At 42.1% G+C, this 20,887-nt stretch overlaps 2 protein-coding genes across 12 annotated transcripts in view; one reads left to right on the top strand and one right to left on the bottom strand.

The window, feature by feature from the left end:
- LOC310881924 (uncharacterized protein) overlaps positions 1 to 392 on the bottom strand; it is a gene marked incomplete at its 5' end in the record, with an annotated part of 61,146 nt that extends 60,754 nt beyond the window's left edge. For 6 of the 10 annotated variants that reach the window (XM_083799854.1, XM_083799872.1, XM_083799871.1 and 3 more), the window contains one exon: positions 6 to 147. Coding sequence is in view for 2 of the 10 variants with exons in the window: in XM_083799869.1 (XP_083655995.1) it covers positions 6 to 392 (387 nt within the window). Of the gene's footprint in view, positions 1 to 5 lie in introns of all 10 variants that reach the window. The other 4 variants (XR_014572688.1, XR_014572689.1, XM_083799869.1 and 1 more) reach the window with 1 other exon arrangement.
- Positions 71 to 20,326, top strand: EMP2 (epithelial membrane protein 2). Of its 2 annotated transcripts, none has more exons than XM_083799908.1 (5): positions 71 to 484; positions 15,405 to 15,516; positions 17,886 to 17,979; positions 19,326 to 19,472; positions 20,031 to 20,326. In XM_083799908.1, exons 2-5 carry the CDS (start codon positions 15,439 to 15,441, stop codon positions 20,213 to 20,215), a joined length of 504 nt encoding a protein of 167 aa, XP_083656034.1. In that variant the 5' UTR covers positions 71 to 484; positions 15,405 to 15,438; the 3' UTR covers positions 20,216 to 20,326. The 2 variants fall into 2 exon arrangements, with proteins under 2 accessions (XP_083656034.1, XP_083656035.1); XM_083799909.1 differs by lacking the exon at positions 71 to 484 and adding an exon at positions 13,458 to 13,733.
- The last annotated feature ends 561 nt before the right edge of the window (positions 20,327 to 20,887 follow it).

The raw sequence follows: 20,887 nt of genomic DNA, 5'->3' as shown, positions 1-20,887 counted from the left end.
GCTACCATTGAAGGCGCTCCTCGCGGAGCCTGGCAGGCACTGCGCCGTCCCTCAGTGACGGGCGGCGGGTAGAGCGCGGCTTTCCCGGGCGGCCCGCCCCGCCTCGACGGGCGTGCATCCCGCTCCCTGCCCGCCCTCGGCGGGCTGCCACAGCCTCCCCCAGGCACCCCTTCCCCTTCTGCCGAGCGGGGGCGGCGGAGCCCCGCACTCACGGCACTGCCTCGGCCGCAGGGGGCGGCGGAGTGGAAACGGGCGGGGAAAAGTTTCTCCCGTGCTCGCCCCGTCCCTCCCTCCCGGGGCGCACACACACACACGCACGGAGACACCTCTGCCTTCGCAGGCGGCCGAGGGGCACTTTTGAAAATTATTTTCTTTCCACACCCATCCCGCATCTGACATCATTCTGCAGGAGAGAGGGCGGGAGCAGCCGCCGCCGCCGCCAGACGGTTGCACCCGGGCGGAGAGCCGCCGCCGGCCCCCGGCAGTGAGTAGGGCCGGGCCGGGCGGGGGGTGACAGGGGCTGGGGCCCGGCACTGGGGCGGGACGGGACGGGACGGGACGGGGTGGTGTGTGAGGGAAGTGGGGAGACGCTTTGCAACCGGGGGGAGGAAGAAACCGCGACAAAAAATACAAAAATATCATCGGGGGGGTTGTTTACTATGCTGCCGCCCTCCGTCCCGGCCACGGAGCTCGCCCCGGCCGCCCCCCGTGGGGCTATGTGGGGCCGGGCCGGGCCGGGCCGGGCCGGGCCTCCCGAAGTTCGCCGTCTCTCTCCTCAGCTCTCTTTTTTTTTTTTTCGTCGTTGTTGATGGGATTTGAGTGGAGTTTGCGTGCACTACGATAAGATTTGATTGTTTTTGGCAGCTCACCCCCTCTAGTGGAAGGAGAACACATTTATATATAATTCAGTGCAGATTTCGGTTTATGGCATTTTTGCCAGCACTAGGCGTTTTTCCACTTGAGTCGAGCTACAGGTCCAAAAAGCCATTCTGCTTGTCCCGTTGGTGCTTTCTGCAGCTGTGATGCCCGGCTGACACCTGGGACGTTAACGTGCCAGGTACCAGAGGGGCCGTTCAGCTTCAGCAGTGCGGGCTGCTCGCGGCGCTGGGTATTCAGTCTGAGAGGCCAGCTCCTTGTTTGGACATCTCTGGGATGACTACTGCACAGCTTGCCTTTCCTTGACTTCCCCGGAGCTTGATCAGAGCCTGCTGCCACCGAGAAACCTGCCGCTCGGCCTCTCCATTAAATTCTTGGCACAAATGCTTTGTTCACATGGTGCAGGGAGGTGGTGTGTGTTTTGTTTTGCTTTGCTTTGCTTTTCCCAGCACCTGAGAATACTTTGGAAATGATGAGTAATTACTGCAGTTGAGCATCGTAGAAGTATCTGACTTCATTGAGGTGTGTGGAGAAACCCACGGGATAGCTGTAATCTGCACATTTTGATGTGTAAAATCACATTTTCTTAGAGTTCTTTAGGAGTTTAAGAAATAAACAACTAGGGTTGGCCAGTCTCCATCAAGAAAGAAAAAGCAGCACTTTCTCTTCCCTTACTTTCAGACTCCTTACATCCAGTGCTGGTATGTTAGCTATGTAAAGTAAGCCTTCTTGCCTGCCTGAGCAGATATTTTTGCTGTCAAATGAAAAATACCCTGTAATGACACTTCCATCTGGACCTGCTCTTTGACTTGAATCTTGGAAGCTTTGCTGCCCAGGCAGTGTTGGGCAGTTCAGGAAAAGGGCTGCCGGGACGGATGGCAGGTGGCTGCAGAGGTGGGCAGGCAGTAACCCACACAAGTGGTTCAGCGCAGGGAGAAACCTGAGGCGCCTTCTGCATCCCATTGTGAACTTGTAAAATCAAGCTGGAGAATGGATACCTGGAGGAAGGTTCCTCCTCCGTGCTGAATAAAGATGCGTACAGGTTTTGTCACGTCAGCTGTATGGCTGATGTTGGTTTTATCAAGTAAGCTGCATACCCAGCCAGGCCAGGCTGATTTTGAGGAAACCAGGAATTATTCTGCTAACTGGTTAGCCGTCAACATTAAGTGTGAAAGGAGTGAAATGCATTAATACCATGAAATCTCTTACAAGATGATTGGTTTCTTGTTAGCATACTCCTTCAGGAAAGAAAACAGTCTCTTGATATAATTTCAAATAAAAACAACACAATGCTAGTAGACAAGACACTACTGGTGGTGTATGCTTTATTTGTGGTCTCTGGAAGGAATTCTGTCATAAACACCCAAACAGTGTTGGTTATGTTGTGGATCTGCCAGTGAGGAAAAACAGTGTATGCTATTTGCTTACACAGATTTAAAGCCTTGCTAATAATGGAAGTTGTTCAACAGACAGAGCAGGTCAAGACTGACGGCTGCTCTCGGCCTTCATGTTCTCAGACGAGCTGTTGCAATTCTCAGATGCCATAGTTACTGTTTCTGGCCAACACTGCTTAAAAGAAATCAGCTTAATCTTATACCCACTGCTGGTTAATGGTTGATCGTCCCTTGATTTATTAGTATTTCTTGCTTCCCAGTTGTTTTGTATCTTTCTGTCGTTTCCATTTTCATGCCTTTTATTTTGTGGTGTTGTTTGTCTCAAGGTTGTTAACCATCTTGGGTTTGAAGTTCCTACAATGATTAGAAGAATGTTGTACTAATGAGTCCCATATTGGTATTTAGAGGAGCAAGACCTTCCTCTGTGATTGCTAAATATATTAGTTGTAGTCCGTCTCCTTTCATAATGTTGTTTCCCTGTCCATTTAAAAATGAGAGGTATGGCAGCACAAGGAGACTCTTTTTCACTTCTCTGGTTTGTGCTTATTCTGGTTTTGCACTGAGACTTTGTGTTCTATTTGTGTCTTGAACGTCATGTAAGACATGACACCACCACATAAATCACTACAAGAATGCTTTTAATTAGAGATAAGTAGGTCTCTGGGGACAAGGTTTTTATATTGCTAGCCAGCAGATGATGTTCTTTCCAGGTCCTACTGCCACATTCCTGTTGGAAGAAGACCCAGCAGGAAAAGGCACTGTTTTATACAGGAACTAATAAGAAAGAGATTTATTCTGAAGTGTACCAAATACTTTTATATATAAAATTCATGCGATATTTCAACAAAGCCAAATTAGAAAGTAGAAAGGAATGCACATCTTTTATTGAAATCACATTGGTCTCAGAGGGAAAGCAGGGGAAACATAAGCCACGGTGCTAAGGAATTCCATTCATGGAGCTGTTGGAGCTGTTCAACGTTTGTTAGGTTTTGTTTGTTTTTTTGGATGCTCAAAGCAAACCAGTGATCTTTGTGGTGTGGTCTTGGTATTTACTGTCTTTGTTGAAAGCTTTACTATTTTAGAGAGGAGATAATTTTGTAGCATATATCTCACTATATCAGGTGATGCTCATGACTTCATCAGGAAGATAAGCATCTCAGTTTTTAGAAAATAGATCTTGCTGGGTGGGATTCAAGAGAAAGCCTGATGGCCTGAATTCATCCATCAAAGGAATTGTTATTTCTTCACCAAACAGGGAAAATGTAATTACACCTTTTTATTTTGCCTGTGAAGTTTCATGGGCAGGTTTAATGATGGTATGTGCATGCCAGATGAAGCCTCATAATTTGGGCGTGACTTTAAAATACAACCCTCTGGCTGTATAGAGACATTCACAGGAGTCTGTAGGTAGAGCAGAAAGTGGACTGACTCAAGCACCCTTTGGAGATGGCTATAGGATATATATTTGTGGTTTACTTCTCTGGTTCTTAAACGCTACACCTTGTCTGGAACTGCACAGGGTGCAGACAGCAGAGGTGTGCAGTCTGAGCACTCCCTTGGGCGCCCAGTGCAGGCACAGAAGGGGACGCATGCCCTTCTTCCAGGCAGAATTCCCTGGTGCTGCTGCTGAGCTCTGCAGTTTTCGGGCTCACCTGGGCTCTAAGGCTGGCAGCCCTCAGTCTGTGGAAGCTATAAACCGGCAGCAGCGTAACTCAAACACAGAACCAAGCCAGGCAAGTAAGGGCAGCCCGCCCGGCGCAGGGGGCCGTGGGGTGGATCGCTGTTGGGGCAGGAGGTGGCTGGGCTCTGCTGCCACAGAGCCGTGCACCTGCCGGGTGCAGCTCTGCAGTGAAAATGGTGTTAGGAGTCCTGCTGATGTTCAGGTGGTGATCTTGAAGCTTCCCTTTCCATTGCAACAGTTACAAACTAGCACCTAAAAATGGTGTTCAGAAGTCGATTGCTGGGTTGAGTATTAAATCCAGTCCTATGCCACGGTGTTGCTGTGAGACAAAATAGTAGTAGTGGGGGAAGAGTTTGCTTTCCATTTTATACCCAACTGTTCTACAGTCAATAGAGATGTTATCTTCACACTCCTGATAGATGATGTGTAAACTCTGAAATAACGAAAACCCAAATTTCCCAATACGGTGCTAGTCAGAGCCAAATCCAAACAAGCAGTTTGAAAATTTTACAACAGTGAATGTAACACATTTAATTGCTAGCAATTTCCATAGAGCATCTGCCAAAGTTAAAACAATATCAGCTTTCATTTCTACTGAATTAAACACATTGCTTTCAATCTGGAAAAACAGACCTTTTCTGCCTTTGTTTGTTGGTTAATTAGGTGGAACAACATAAATCACTTGAGCTGTTCTGTTGTATCTGGATTAATCTTTGGATAAGCAGAAGTCTATAGTCAGTAGAGCCCAGGTTCTGAGATCTGATCACATAACTTTGTTAATTCTGGAATTAACGCTGCAGGTGAGGGTTTTGTTTGTTTGCCTTTCTTTTTTTCTTTTCTCTTTTTTTCTTTTCTCTTTTTTTCTTTTCTCTTTTTTTCTTTTCTCTTTTTTTCTTTTCTCTTTTTTTCTTTTCTCTTTTTCTTTTCTCTTTTTTTCTTTTCTCTTTTTTTCTTTTCTCTTTTTTTCTTTTCTCTTTTTTTCTTTTCTCTTTTTTTCTTTTCTCGTTTTTCTTTTCTCGTTTTTCTTTTCTCGTTTTTCTTTTCTCGTTTTTCTTTTCTCTTTTTTTCTTTCTTTTTTCTTCTCTTTTCTCCTGTTCTCCTGTTCTCCTGTTCTTCTCCTTTCTTTTTTCTTTAATTTTTTTTTTTTAATTAGATCAGACAGATGACACATTTAAGCTGTCAACCTGATGAAAAAAGGTCTGGTGTTACATGTGGTCTGTCCCTCCCTGCCCCGATGAGGCAGTGAGTGGGGACAGCCTCAGCACTGAAACGTGGCCACACGGTGTCTCGAGCAGGGGTGAGGCCCGGCCACACCTCAGTTCAGTTACTTGCTGCAGGAACAGGTTCCCAGGCAGCTTCCCACAGCTCAGTAGTTCACTGGAGCACCTGGTCCATGTCCATGTCCCAGCTGCAGGTGGCTGTGTGCTCAGCCTCTGGGTCTGTGGCAGGACGGTGCCAGCAGCCTGCAGTGAGCTCTGCGGCCCCGCGCCAGAGCTGCCAGTGCTGGGAGGCAGCAGGGGCCAGTGGAGCACCTTCAGGAAGAGGTACAGGCCTTGCTCTTTGCAGCTTTACCACCCACCCGAGAAATGAATCCTGCCTTAAAGCCGCTTGCATGTTGTCGGTCCCACGGTCGCATCCTGTGTTACTCCACCGAACAGATATATGCTTGGCTTTGCTCCCAGCAGCACCTGAAGTCTTTGAAGGAAAGGAGGGAATCCAGCAGTGCCAAGGCCATGTGTATCCTGCTAAAGCATGTTGCAGAAAATATGGAGACCCAAACCAGGCTGTTGGGACAACCTTCACAGGTGTACCCAACTGGAGGGACCTCTTGGGTCAGCAGCCTTACTCCCCAGCTAATTCCCACTCCATCACATAATCCCTGTTTGCGAAGGCAGCTCTTCTATTTATTTATTTTTTTATTGCTGTGGTAATTATAATGTTGTTCCAAGAACCTGAGAGCTCTGAGAGTTATAATTTCCATCCTGAATGTGCTCACACCTGATTTATAGCCATTTAGTCTCATCTTTAGGTTACATGGTTCCTTTTCCTTCTGTGTGTATGCCTTGACCTGCAAGCAAGTGCATCGCCAGGCTGTCTTTGTCTTTGGAGATGAACAAGCCAGAACGAGAAGTTCTTGTCTTGTTTGGCTTAGGAGAACTAGCCTGTAGTACTTTGAGACCAGCTTCATTGTTAAGAGGTTTATAATGTATGACACAATTTTGTTTATACTGAAGTGATATCTGGTGCACAACTTTGAGCAAACTGGCTGAACAGAAAGGCTGTATTTAATGCCTGAAATGGGGTGTGTGTGTGTGTGTGTGTTTTCCAAATTTGTAAGTATACAATTAAGCTCTACACATGCACACTTAAAGGTATTTAGTAGTGTTTTTTTGATGGCTCTGTGAAAGAGAAAACATGCATATGTTGCAAGAGACCCAAACGTATAGTATACTGGCAGTTCCTTCTTTGAAATTACTGCTGGATTTTCTCAATTTTTGCCTCTTGAGAATGGATCTCTTGAACAGAATGCTGCCATGGGGCATCTTTCATTAAAAAGGTTAGCATTTTTCTAAAGGCATGTGATTATTTAAACTGAAGGTGGATGAGCAGATGGTGGAGGGCACAAGCAACAGCCACACAATGGGAATGAGAGGGGAAGTGTAACACTTCCAGGTGTTACAGCCACATACCCTACACTAGTGTGCTTTGTGTTGGACAGGTTAAGTCTGAGATTAGGATTTTAGGGAAAAAGAAGAACGTATTCTTTTCAATCAATTTTTTGATTGACTTGTGAGGAAGGTGCTGGTTTGTGGATCTGTCCACCTGGTATAGATAGCTGGCTTCTATAATTGCAGTTTTTTACCCGCTAAGTTGTCTTCTCAGCACATGGTGGCTGGGACACTTCTCTTCCAGCTCTTGCTGGAGCATTTGAATACATCTATCTTGAGTTTTTTAAGCTCGAGACTTTTTCAGGTTAAGATGTCGAAAGGCTCCTTCTCCCTGTGGGTGCCACTTCCCAGCACCGTGGCAGGGCATTGTGCTAGTGTTTTCCCATAGGCCCTGCCTGTTTTCTTTTGGTCTTCCCACAAAGGCTCCATGGCAGAGCGACTTTGTAGTGCATGCAGCAAGGCCACAGTGAAAGGAGTGGTAGGGCAAGTCTAAACCCGGTCTGAACTTGTTTGCAAATAAATGACCGTCAGAGTTACAGAAGTGGCAGCAGCACTGGCATCCCTAGGTCAAAGCTTTATTAAAAGCATTCCTAAGGAATTAGAAACATCAGTTTCTTTGGTTCTCAGTAGCCAGCAGATAGCCAGTAGATAGCCAGTTTTGCTGCAGTTTTTTTCTTGTTTTTGATTGGAAAGGTATGGGATAGTAGGGTTATAATTTCCCAGACCTCAGAGTTCTGGTTTAATAGCACAGATCTGATGAGGAGGATGTGTTGAGAGTGGAGGAAGTCCAGGGACCTGCCAGGCCTCACTGGCAGACTGGTAAGCACGGTCTGTCCTGCCTTTGGTAGTGGGGTTTCTGAGGAGGAGCTAAGATTTAGCATGAAATAGTTTCATATAGAGCTGAAATGGTGCTTCAGGATCCCCTCACGTGTAGGTCATCAGTAGGCCAAGAATATGAGGTTATTCACTGTAAGTTTACTGTTCTTCAGGCAGTCCCATACAATGGACAAACATCCAACTGCCATAACAAAAGGTTTTATTAAGCTGTAGGTGCACATTTACATTCACCTTGGTGCACGCAAACAGCAGGCCTCAGGGCGTTGGTTTCAAGGCAAGACTTCCTGAAAGAAGTTGGATAAAAACCAGGTCACACCGTATCGTGCCAGTTTGTCTCCAAGCCCCTGTACTTCACTGTAAAATCCAACAAGCTGACTCTCTTAGCTGCTGAGATTGATGGGTTTTAAGATAGCCCACTGCAAGAGCACCAAAAATATAGATCTGGAGAATATCCTGTTTTCCATTTGCCATATTGGCCATTGAATCAAACAGACCAATATTGTAGTCCAAAGAGAACAAACCCTAAAAAATGTTGTGAATTCAACTTTTGTGGTATTGATTTCTTTTCTTTTTTTTTTTTTTTTTTTTTTAACATAACGGCAGTGATTGTATATAGGGAACATTGTTTCATTTCCTTCTGGCTTCCTTGCTTTGTGATGAAGGACTTTGAAAAGTAGCTGGATGTGTAAGGGTCCTTTAAGTCAAGTAACCCATTCTACTACCTACTACTGGAAAAATTACGCTTTCCTGTCCTAACTGTATGGGACACTATCTACAGAGCCAGAGTTCTGAGGTATCTGAGAGCATACATACAAGTTACAAATTACATACAAATCTTCAGTGCATGGACCTAAGGGGATTAATATAAAAATAAGCATTCTGCATCTTTTTAGATTTTAAAAGTTTGCATCTGCCTAGTTCTACAATATCTTCAATTCCCTGAGAACAGAATATGAGCACAAATGGAGAGACTGCTGGTAAACCTGTATTTTTAGCTGCTGAATTACACTTACAAATAAGACTTTAACAAATGAGAAAAATTTTTCTTTGCAGGTTGTACATCTGTGCGCTCTAACAGTAGCAGCTCACTTCATGCACCAGAGAGCTATCAACATGTTTTTCAGAGGTTACCAGCAGCAGAGTCTTTACATGCAGTAAATCTACGTGCAGTGTTAGTTTTGTGTTAGACAAATGATCCGATGAGAATTACTCAAATGATGAATTAATGTATGGATACTACCACAGACAGTGAATACGGCCAGAGTGATACAGTCATGGGCCACCAATATTTCATACGCCACTAAAGGTTGAAAATAGAGGTGTAACTGGTATTAGAAGAATTAAGGAAATAATATTCTAGGCATCTCAAGGAGGTTTTAATCCAGTATCACTTGAATGAAAAAGCAGCTGGCAAGAGCAAGCAGTAGGTGTGACTGGAGTTTATATAAGTGGTTTACCAGTAGGTAACTGCATAGTGGTGGCAAGGAAAGGTGGCTGCAGGAGGCTGGTGGCACCTCCTGCATAACAAAGAAATTAACTGGAAAAAAAGCTCGTTAGCAGAGAATCAAGCGTTAAAACCACGCTGTTGTACCCAGTCTTATGTATTGATTGGCTTGGAGAATATTGAAAGGACAAAGTGTAGACGGGAAGTATGAGTTTGAGGATTATTTGCCTTGTTTTAAGGAATGACACTCAGTAAATTGTAGCTTGTAATGTTGGTGTTCCCATTTGTTAAATTAACTTGGGCAGAAGTAATGAAATTGGGGTGAGTTGTTTCAACTGGTATAATTGTCCTCTTGGTGTTAAATTTCCTGAATTTCTTGTCTTTTATGTTGTTTGATATTTAGGCATTAGAGAACTGTTGAAACCCTCAAAGCTTTTGATAGGTTTGCTCTCTGAAGTTACTTCACTTTTGGTTCCAGTTTGGAGAACCACACAAGAAAAACAGAACCCTTTGTATTTGGTAAAAGAAAAAAAAAGTGAAAAAGTTTACTGTGTCCCTCCATTCCTTGTAAACCAGGGAATATTATGGATGTTTAGAGGCAACGGTACAGGCACAACATGCGCTGACTCCTGAGTTGTGTCTGTGTCATGAGACGCCATGGGATGTGGCAAGAACTCGGAGCAGAATGAAATGCTTATCATGTAAATCCAAACGTCTTATGATGCATCACAAGATGACAAGCTTCTCATGCGACCAGGATACAACCTTTTTCTTCTAGCTTCACAAATACAGTCTTAATTATAGCACCGAGGGGCAGAAGAATTGCTAATTAAGGAGGCTCGCTTTGATTCGGTTTTACAGTGGTGACCTCGAGAAAGTTCAGCCGAATCGAATCCTTACTGACAGCCCAAAGACCTGCTGTGCTGGTTACGAGGAGGAATCTCGGCTCAGAAGGCTGCAGTACGCTGACCTGTTCAGCAGGATCCCCAGCCCCCTCGCTGGGGTGTGTCTGTTCAGCACGCCTGCCGTGGGCGACTGGCAGTCTGCGCGCCCAGCGGCCGTCTGCGCTGAGCAGGAGCTGTGCTGTGGGTGCTCGCCCTGCTACGTGCAGGGCCTGGCTGCTTCCAGATTTTCTCCATGTGGGGGCTCAGGTGAAGATGAGACAGAGAAGTCATCTTAGGAAGTGGGAGCAGGAGACGGTGTGGTGGGAGAAGCTCTGGTCTTCTCAATGCACATGAGCATGGGATAAACAGACTGTATGATGTACATGCTTCTCTGGTTGCAAAAGCTAAGGATGCACAAACATGAGAAATAGCCTGGCAGCAAAATGGAACCGCATGGGATGAAATGAAAGCATGGCTTGTGGAGATCACATCTGAACTGGAAAGTAGCGATTAGCCTTCTGCTGAGCTGGCCATGGCAGAGCTTTCCTTTTTGCTTGCTTGCTGTACTAAACAGCAGAAGAAATTCAAATAGGCATGCCTCTTTGTACTGCTGGACATTAAAGATAAAGTTTATCTTAGAGATAAAATGAAGCTTTTTTTGGAGATGTAGGGGTGGAGCTTGACATAGAGAGGCAAGCCAGTTTTGTAACGTGTTTGCTTACTGCACAGAAACGTTGGGAAGCGTGGACTTGATGCCTTTTTTTTTTAATGCCATGTAGTTCTGTGAGTGTTGTATTGTTTTATCTTGTAAAAATGAACTTGCCTCTGCATGTCTTGAAGGCGCTTAGCCACCTCTTGTAAAATACATCATGCTCTAATACTGAAAGTGGAAATTACTGCTTCCAATACTACTGTATTACTGAAAAAATTAAAGATAACTCCAACTGCTGCATTTATCCTCTCTGCGCAAAAGCAGGCAGCACTAGAGTATTACCCAGGAACAGTTCTTTTGTACTAATTGAAAAAAATGTTTGTTAATATAACTGGCCTTCTGTTTTCAGTGTGTTTTATGCAAGTGTCCCGCAACATAACAGCATTTGTGGGAAACCTCATTGCCACAGCAAATCTGGATGTGTTCAGTAGGATTCTCCTAACTTACTCTTCCTGGATTCAGTGGTAGGATGCACTTTTAACTCAGCTGGACCTGTACATTTGGTGCTACCACATACTTTGTGAAGTGGTATTAAATACTGAGTCTTGCAACTGAAGAATTCATATTGTCATCCAACGTAACTCTTAGCACAATCCCAGCATCTCTTTTTAATGTCAACTGCGATGAAGTAAGTCATATTTTAAGCTCTCTGTTCTCACAGCTTTGCTGGACTTTCCTCCAGTGATGCAGTACAGGGTGTCCTGAAATAGCTGCAGAGTGGCAGGAGAGCAGAGCTGGAGGCGCCTCTGGAGGTCTCCAGTCCGGAGCCCTGCTCCAAGCATGGGGTTGGCTCAGGATGCTCTGGGCCTTGCTTCAGTCAACTTACAAAGATGTCCAAGAATGGAGAACCCCCAGACTCTTGGGCTCAGTTCCAGTACTTGATCGTGCTTATTGAATATGTTAAAGCATTTTTCACGGTTGGATTATTCCTTGTTGTAACTTGTGACTGGTGCCTTAAGTCCTTTTGTCGTGCATGTCTGTGAAGAGTGGCTCCATCACCTCTATTAAAAGACATCTGTAGTGAGTCCAAAAAGCTTTTTTGTGTTTGTGTAGAAACTATTAAAATAATTGAAACCAGTTTGGGGAAATATGAATAATATCTTTTGCATCATCCCAGTCTCTGTCCATGCCTCAAGGCATTGTACTTAAAAATTAGAAATACCTTGACTAGAGAGCATCATGCATATCACTTCAAATGATAGAAAGTACGGGTGATTCTACCCAGAAAGCTTTTGATCAACACAAATGCTCTTACCTATAATCAAGCAACTGAAACAGGAAAGATGAGCAACTTAAGAGTAAGAACCCTGGCAGAGCAAGAAGCCTTTTCATAGCAGCATGCACTAGCACTGGTAGGTAGGGCAGTGCTTCCACGTCTGCAAAAAAAGGAAATGAAAAAATACTCCAGAATCCTCTATCACATCACACATCGATACCAAAATTTTGTTTGAAAAGTCTGATCGTTTATATGCATCTTCTCAATATAATTGCCGGTAGATTCTTGTTTATATGTAATACTATGAGGTGCTAGAGCACTGGGATTTAAAAAATGTGTTTTCTGTTCTCATTAGTAACCACTTTTCCTGACTGCATATATTAAATGTAAAAGGTAGGGTTTTAATCTAACCTGAACTGCTGGTGGTTCTGCTGAGCAGAACTGAGCCAAGTTAAACAGCAGAGCAAGCTGATCTGTTCCTGCAGGTACCCTCCATTTTGAGAGAGGGAGGCAAAAAGCAGATGTTGATTTCGCTGCCAGGTGGCACGCTGCTGGCTTGGCTTCGGCAGGCACTCAGGCTGCTGCTAAAAGCTGGAAACAATTGTGAGCCTGAAGAGAACCCTTGAGGAACAGTTAGCAGTGAATAAGAAGCGGAGAGGACTACAGCTAGCATGCAGACTGGGATGCTACCAAAGCATTTTGATAGCAATGAATAATTAAAACACTAAGAATTCTGAATGCAAATGCAAACAGTGTTCTCCAAAATTCTCCATGCAAAAACCTAAAGACATTGTTTGCCAGCTCACAAGAGAGGAAAGGAGCTGCCTGCTTCTAGGAGAGATACCCAGGCAGGCTGCTCTCAGAGTACCAGGCGAGGAAGAGCTTCTTACTTAGAAAGTAGAAGAATCTTGAATATCCAAAATAAACTTTTAAATCCCAGCTTTGTCTGGGTTGAAGTAGGACTGGTTGCTAATGGGCTGAGAGGTGAAGTCTTTTCTGCCTCGAGAGCAGTCTTTTCGTCCTCGGGATGTGGATACTGTAGGAGCTCCTGCATCAGCACCAGCTGCATCATAGGAGAAAAGGAGAGACTGAAATCTGCAGGTCTTCCTCTGCTCTCCTGGGAGCAAGCAGTGGTTGTCTTGCCTTGGTATGAACGACCTGGAGTTGGTCTGTCTGCTTTCTTTCCCCCGGGGCATTTACGCACACAATACCTGCGTGCGGTTGCTGTCGCGCTGTGTGCTGGGTAGTTGTAGCAGCTCATGAAAGGAGCCTGTCCAGCAAGCCAGGAGGAAGTGTCTAAAAATGGCTGTTAGGAAGGTTATTCAGAAGAGAAGCATGAAACTACTCTTACTGGCCTTTGTGGTTTTATTTTGTGAAAACAAAACTAAATGCTCTTTCATTTAATCTTGTCTTTATTTGGGAGAAACATACACTGTCTTCTCATCGCACATACAAGTTTATCCATCCTGTTTGAAACACTTCTGTTTATGGCTGAAAGCAGTAAAACAAAAACATTCAGTTGATTGAAATTAAGTGGATTTTTTTTCTGGGCTGGCAAGTCTTGATTTTGGAAGATTGGTTTTAATTAGGTTACATTTTCTCTGCCTCTCTTAATTCATGACACATCATGTAATAAGATATATTGTTAGCCTTAAAATAATAGAGTGCAATTTGATTCTCTCTCCTTATAGGGCAGATGACTGTTGCATTATTGTCTGCTTAGATACCATCTGTGCAACAAATGAAACTCTGGAAAAAAACTAACCACAAGACAAGAGAGTGCTGTGTGAAGACTAGTACATTTTACGATGAAAATATTTTGATGTGGCATTATACAAAACCACAAAATATCTTCCTTTCCTTCTTCCTTCCTTTCATTCAAGAAAGGCTCGGTAGAGAGCCATGAATGACATTTCTAGAAGCAGAATGCGGCTGGTAGATTCAGAAGATCTTGAGTCACATGGTGGAATCGGCTCTTTGGAGGAAGTTACCACTTCTGGTTCTTGTTGTGGCTGAAAAGGCAAGTTTAACAGGGAGAAAGTTGGAAGGAGTTGGAAGGATTTGACTAGCTGCTTCCCTTGTTTTAGGATTTGACATGGCTTTCCAATGCAGTCATTCAAATTAGATATAGAAGTAAACTTCTTGGATCATTTTCTCAAAAGCTCTTTAACGTTGTTTGGCTTTTTGCTCGTTAAAACACGGTGCTGCAGTGAAGCGCTATCCTGCAGTGCAGAGGGTGAAGGATTAGTCTGGAACTTCTAGTCTGTATTTAGCGTGTTTATATGCTGTTATCTTTTTGTTAAAGTTTTGCAGAGTAGTTGTATTTTGGACTGATGAGAGTGCCTGTGGAGCTGCTATTCTCTTCAAAAATGCTGTCAAAGTAGTCCTTTTATTTGGTTAAATTCTCCATCTGCATTACTTGCAGTACGTGTAGTTCGTGAGTGTAGCACACGGCAGTAGGGGAGAGAGGGTTAGACATGAAAAGAAAGTAAGTCCTAAAATAACTGCCTTTTCTTACGCGTATTTAGTGTGTTGCATGGATACGATCATTTGACATACAAGAAAATTTCAAAAGCTGAGGAAGTGGAGAAACATACATTAATGTATTGATGAGTGATAACATGCAGATAGTGCCACAGGTGGTACACATTAAATACAAAGAAAATATCTGCAAGACTGGGGATTCTTTGTAGAATATTGCATATGATAATTGTTAAGAATTTGTATACAATAAGAAAAAGATAACGGATATGCCGAGCAGTTGCATATTCTTATCTGTCGATAACTAGTTTGCCATAACTATTTGCTGTCTGTCCATAGATTTCCTGGGGATTCCATGTCAAAAAAAGTTCCCTTGTGCCTAAGATTTATTTATTTTTTTTTCATTTGAGATGTGAAATGGGCTATATAAGGTAAGAAGATAATAGGGGCACTAGAGAGAGTATTAAGTTACTGAACATGAAATAACTACCTGGATTGTTATGCTGCTAACTGATTTATTCCGCTATATCTGTCCGAGCAATTTATTGGAGAAAATGGTAGCCCTAAGTCATTCACCAGTGGGTAAAACTTGTGACTGTATGAACAAAGGACAACCTGTGTGAAGCCTAAGGTACAACACAGCTGTTCCTACGCGTAGGAGGTAGTTCTTGACACACTTAATTTTGTTCTACCAGCATCCTATTGAAATCTGCAGTTCTTCCTACTTTGAAAGCATGGTCGAAACAGGACCTTACTAAAGCCAGTGAAATTCTGGCATCAAATGAAAATGAGGCGATAGTTTGAAAAGTACTTCTCTAAAAGTCAACATGAAGGAGTGTTTTATACCCTTGCTGGAGAAGCTTGCAGAAAGTTCTCTGTTTACTCACTGCAGCCATCTCACTGGCATGTTACAAAATGCACCTCTTGGCTTCACTTCAAGTTGCGCTTCGTCTTAACACCACTGGTGCTGGCTACTTATCACAGGTAACAAACCGAAAGCTGTAACGCTGATGTAAAGACTGATTAAGTGAAATCTTGTGCCTCTGGAGATGAAATGCCTACGATGTTCTGAACTCTTTAACAGCATCAAACGCACTCGTGATGACCTTGCCCACTCATAGTCACTGCGAAATAGTGTAATGACAGGTTGAGCAGTTAACAGCTTTTAAAGAATGATCATCTATGCTCTTTTTTTTTTTTTTTTAAACAGATTTATCTTGGACTGAAGTCTCCTCAGCTCAAGGATGCTGATTCTTCTGGCTTTCATTATTGTGTTTCACATAACCTCAGCAGCACTGCTGTTCATCTCAACTATTGACAATGTACGTGTCATTTATTCTCTTTGTCCTTCAGACACCCAGGTTTTTCTTTGCTTTATACCATGTACTCTTACTTACAGAATTTCAGGTTATTTTCTAGGTATGTTTTGAATCTTATAAGTCTTCCACCAACCTGGTAGAAGAACAAAACCATATATAAGAAAAAAAACATCTATTCCCGAGGTTTGTTCTTGTGTAACACTTAAAATCATGCAACTAACTAAAGAGGTGGCTGCTTTTCTTCAAACCAGCCTCAGATGAGGATAATTTCAGACATGAATTTAACTGTCTCTATCCACTTGAAGCAATTTCAGCACAAAGTTTTTGAATCATGCAGCTTTCTTTTCAAATTTCCTTTTTATTTTTGTGACCAGAAAGAATTTATCTTCCAATATTTATATCTAGCTCTCAATCTGAATGGCCTCTTTCTAAAGCACAATGATTGGTCCTCTTAACGGTGCACTGGAGTCTTTCTTTCTTTAAGAGATTCAGTGAATGCTTGACAAAAAAATTGTCTGCTTGAAATACTTTACCTTACTCACTGAAGCTGGTTTGAATCCCAGTCTTTACAGACACTGTGCTCTAAGTAAAATGATGTATTAGCCACAACTTTGTATTGCAAAATTGTACAGACTGAGATGTTATATTTCAGTCAGATGGTTGATTGGGTACACTGAAGTAGGTCATTAACTGAGCACTAAAACCAGGTCATCTTAACCTGCTCCTTTGAATATTTAAAAAGCTAGGACAGTGGACAAGTGAATTATTCTTAGTTCAGGTCTGCTACATTAAAAAAACAAAACAACAATAACAACAACAAAAAGTTGTTACAGAAATACAAACCCATGCACTCTGCTTTGTGTCATTAACTACTTTTAAACAACTGCAAACTTAAACTGTGTAACTACCTCCTATTACATTATATCACCTTCACAGGTTTTGTCATGAAAATCATTTTGAAAGGATTAAAAAGCATTCAAAGCGGAAAAAATCATATATGAATATATTGGACTAAGATCAATCACTTGGACTGAAAAAAAATAAAAATGGCTTAGTACATCTAGAGGAAGTAATGCTTTTTCCTAAAGCCAGTAATCCAGTGTTACTATGACACATGTGGCTGCTGTCATAATACGCTAGTGTCTTTATTAGTGTATTGTTTGCTAAGCTGCATGGTATTCTGTGAGGTTTCTGGAATGTCTGCATAAGCAGCAGATGCTACCAGGAGTCATATTTAAAAGTCATATTTTTCCAAATCTAGTCAAAACAAAGGCCTGGGTAGCTATTGGAACTGGAATGGATTTCCTGAGGAAATGCCACTTGTGTGGAGTGCTTGCAGCATTTCCCAGGCTACCGTAAAAATCTGTTCAGTCACCGTAGTTCTATTTTGCATTAAATGTTTAAACACCAAACCAGAAATACCACAGGGAGATCTTAATTTGTCACTGCCAGTCAGATGCCATAGTCTATGGACTGCATTTGCACATTGCCAGCACAGCTACATTAAGTTGAGATTAGCTCATGTCAGTGCCAGGAACCAGAAAATTTATAAACAGGGCTTCTGTTTCACCTGTGTATTACCCTGCTATTTCCCAACCCTTTAAAGAGCTGTGCATCCCAAACAGGGTATTACGGATGAACAAAGCATCCTTGTCTAGATATCTTAAGGAGCGAGCAGTCACCAAACATCCAAGATTTCTGTCTAAACATAGAAAATCCCTTGTGCTTCAGGATTGCCATCTTTTTCTTTTTTTTTTTTTTTACCTTACACAGCTCTAAAATGAAAATGATACATAAATAAGGAAATACTCTTTATTCCAAAATACCTAATAAATAAATATGGAAAGCTCAAAGTTGTCTGAATTGTCTGGCTTTAAATTCCTCATGTTCAAACAGATAGCAACTGATGCAGCCTTTAGTTTCTTGGTCAGTAGATGACTCAGCATCAAATTTATCAGGAAACATGTAGAAAGACCTCTGATACCTTTTCTCTGCTTGTTACTCCCCAAATCCAGGTCTCAAACAGGGGCACTGAAGCTTTCAGTTCTTTACTGGGAACACAAACTTATTTTCTAACTCCTGAAGTTGTTGGCTTCCCCTCCCATCTAAAGATACAGAAGAGTAACACCTTTCTTGCCCTCACTTTCTTGAGACCTAGCCTGTATGAATGCTTTTAAGCACTTTAGAATTGAAATTTAGTTTAATGGTTAAGTAGCAAAATGAACATTGTTCCAGTTGATGCATCTGATCAGGAGCCACTAGGATAACTAAGGAGGGAGGGTTTTTTGTTTTGTAACATTTCCCCCCCACCACCCCTAATTTTTATTTATGTATTTATTTTTGTGTAAGAGCCCTTTGCTTTTATTTTGCAGGCCTGGTGGGTAGGAGATAATTTTTCTACAGATGTCTGGAGAATGTGTACCACAAACACTAGCACCTGCAGAGCTATAACTGATCAGTTCAGAGGTGAGTATTTCTCCATGTGTATGTCTCAGTTCCATTAATGGAAGATTGGTAAAATCACTGCAAAGTAATACATTTGTTCAAAAAATTGCATATGCTAACTGCTCCTGTTTTCTAAAATCTTTAGTAGCGGCTTTTTGGAAAAGCCAACTATTGCAACAGTTTCTGTAAGAGGAAAACAGAAGAAACTGTAGCCCAGTACAAGAGAGTAAACACAAACAATTGTGAATGAGTGCCAAAGTACTCTTAAAATACTAGATCAGGTAAAAACAGTGAAGTCATCTGAAAGTGGCTCTGCAGTGATAGAATTTGCCTCTCAGCCTCTAGCTTTGAAAGAAGAACATAAAAGAGTACTGTCTGCTTTACAGGGATGGGAGGAAACTAAGACCATAATCTGAAATTTTAACAAAGATAAATTAACACATAGCACAGCCTAACTTACCCTGCTTCACCAAAATAAATATTTTTTTATTCTCAAGTGCTACATTTGCTGCATTCCCACACTTTCAGTCTTTGTGTATATTAATGAAGTAGATGAAGAGCCATGTAACCTTAAAGTAACTTGGCTGCCTAAATGTCAAATTGGCTTAGGGTATATCCATACTGCAGTGAGACAATCCTGCTATGCACAGGCCTATCTAAAGTAACGTGAATTACCCCATGCTTGGGGTAGGTTTGATGTCTGTATTACTATGCATTCATTGAAATTAGGTACCAGAACTAGGTAGATTAAATGTAGCTCAGGTATGTCTGCTGTTCACAGACATGCTGACTGCAGCATAGCTATGCTAAAGCGGAGGTGCTACAAGCAGCTTATCTCTGCAGTTTGGCTTGTCCATATCATTGCAGCCAAGTTACACAAACTAACTGCATGTAGTTAAAATTTTATTGGTCACTTTAGCTCCTAGTTATAAAGGATGATTGGCAGGAGGAAAAACCTGTGAGGAATCTTTTGTGCTGAGAGTGGCTCTCACGTCTGGATACTTCTTATGGAATAGAGCTGTCTCCAGCTCTGGTGAGAGGCCTGGTTCTGTAGCTGTAAGTCATCTTGGACACCTGGCACTTCCACTGTGTTTTTAGTATATAGAGGGTAGCGAAGGATGCGGTATGTGAGAATTAGTCTCTCTGGTGTTTTATTCAGAATTATAAAAAGCTTTTAAGTCTTTAATCCACTGGCTGTATTAATACCAAGAAAGCAGAGAAGGGCCCTCCTAGGCAACACATGCCCACCTGATTTGCTATATGTGCTGAACTCCTGTTTAGAGAACATAGCTCTGCCCCTCTGCTCATCGCAGTTGTAGGCAAAGAGAGAGACTGTGTTTTTAACCAAGACTGCTTTTGTTTTTCAGAGTATCAATCAATTCAGGCTGTTCAGGCCTCCATGATCCTGTCTACTATTTTCTGTTGCGTGGCATTTCTGGTTTTCATTCTTCAACTCTTCCGTCTAAAGCAAGGAGAAAGATTTGTGTTAACCTCTATTATCCAGCTCCTGTCATGTGAGTGATTTTGCAACACTTGTGAATTTAACGATTACATGAAAGTAGGAAAGGGAAAGGGAAAAAGGTTTCGAAAAGAATGAGCTGCATGAGAAATCTGTAGGGCTCTGGAGGTCATATATTGTCCTGCATATTTGTTAAAAATGGAACTGCTCCATTCTGTACTATTTAGTCAGTTAAAACAAGGATAATATCACAGCTCAGAAGTCATTTAAATTTTGAAGGGAAAATATCTAAGATTCTGAACATCTTGGTAAAATTGAATAACTCTGCAATTGTTATAGACAGGTTCTTCCTTCATTTTTGTTAGTCCTTAAAACTATCTAGATGTTTAGAATCATTTTGTGTTCTTTGCAAATGACATGAATACACAACAGCACTTCACATTTAGTCCCTGCCAAAGAAACTGAAAATGTGTCCTGAAATGCTCCCACTTTAGTTTGAGAATGGAAAATAAGTGTTTGCAGAAAAGGACACTGGTGGAAGTCAGTGAATAGTTATTATGCATATTGACAGTATCCAAGGTTACTAAATTTTGCTGTTTTATTTCTCCTCTAGGTCTGTGTGTTATGATTGCAGCTTCCATTTATACAGATAGGCATGAAGAACTGCACAAGAGCAATGAATATATCCCTGAAGTTTCTGAAGGCCAATATGGCTATTCCTTCGTCTTAGCCTGGATTGCATTTGCCTTTACTCTGATCAGCGGCATTATGTACCTAATATTAAGGAAGCGTAAATAAATGTCAGCAGCTAGTTATTTCTGTCACTACAGTGCAAAACCAAATTCCAATAACCATTTTGTATATAATCATTTACATGGTTTTGTAGTAAAGGTATTGTTTCTCTAAAAATGTACTGTGTTCTTGATATGAAACAGAATACAAAAAAATGGCAGGTTTAATGGAATGCCTGGCACCAACAGGTCGGGGCTGAGCAAGACAGAGCCAAGGTGTTTTTTTTTCTGATTTTTTTTTAAACATATGTCATCATCATCAATGGCTTTCCATTTACTAGGCATTAACAGTTTGTTCTTGGCCTCTGCCAGATTACAAATAAAACCTCTGCAAATTAATTTGTAAGCAATATGCTAACCCTATTCCTGGCCCAGATCTAGCCCTTTGGGATGGGAAAAATATAGGGGAGTCAAAAATTAGGCCAAGATCACAGTGCAAAAGCAAACAATTTTAAAAGCCCAAAACTGCAATCAGCATACCTGTTCTAGCAGAGGACTAGTGTTCTGCTATTTATAATGTGCAGTAAATGTCATTGAGCTTTTATTAAAACCAGTTGCTTTGCAAAAGTAAACAACTCTTTTTTGTACTCCAGCAAATCATTCTCTTGATTCTCCTTCACATTTAATTTAAGCATACGGAGCCTTTGGCAGAAGTTACCAACAAATGCAGTGTACAACT

This window comes from Anser anser (genome assembly GCF_964211835.1).
Source record: "Anser anser genome assembly, chromosome: 15".
Lineage (NCBI taxonomy): Eukaryota > Metazoa > Chordata > Aves > Anseriformes > Anatidae > Anser > Anser anser.
Note: the sequence above shows the minus strand (reverse complement) of the source record. Positions and strands in the feature narration are given on the sequence as shown.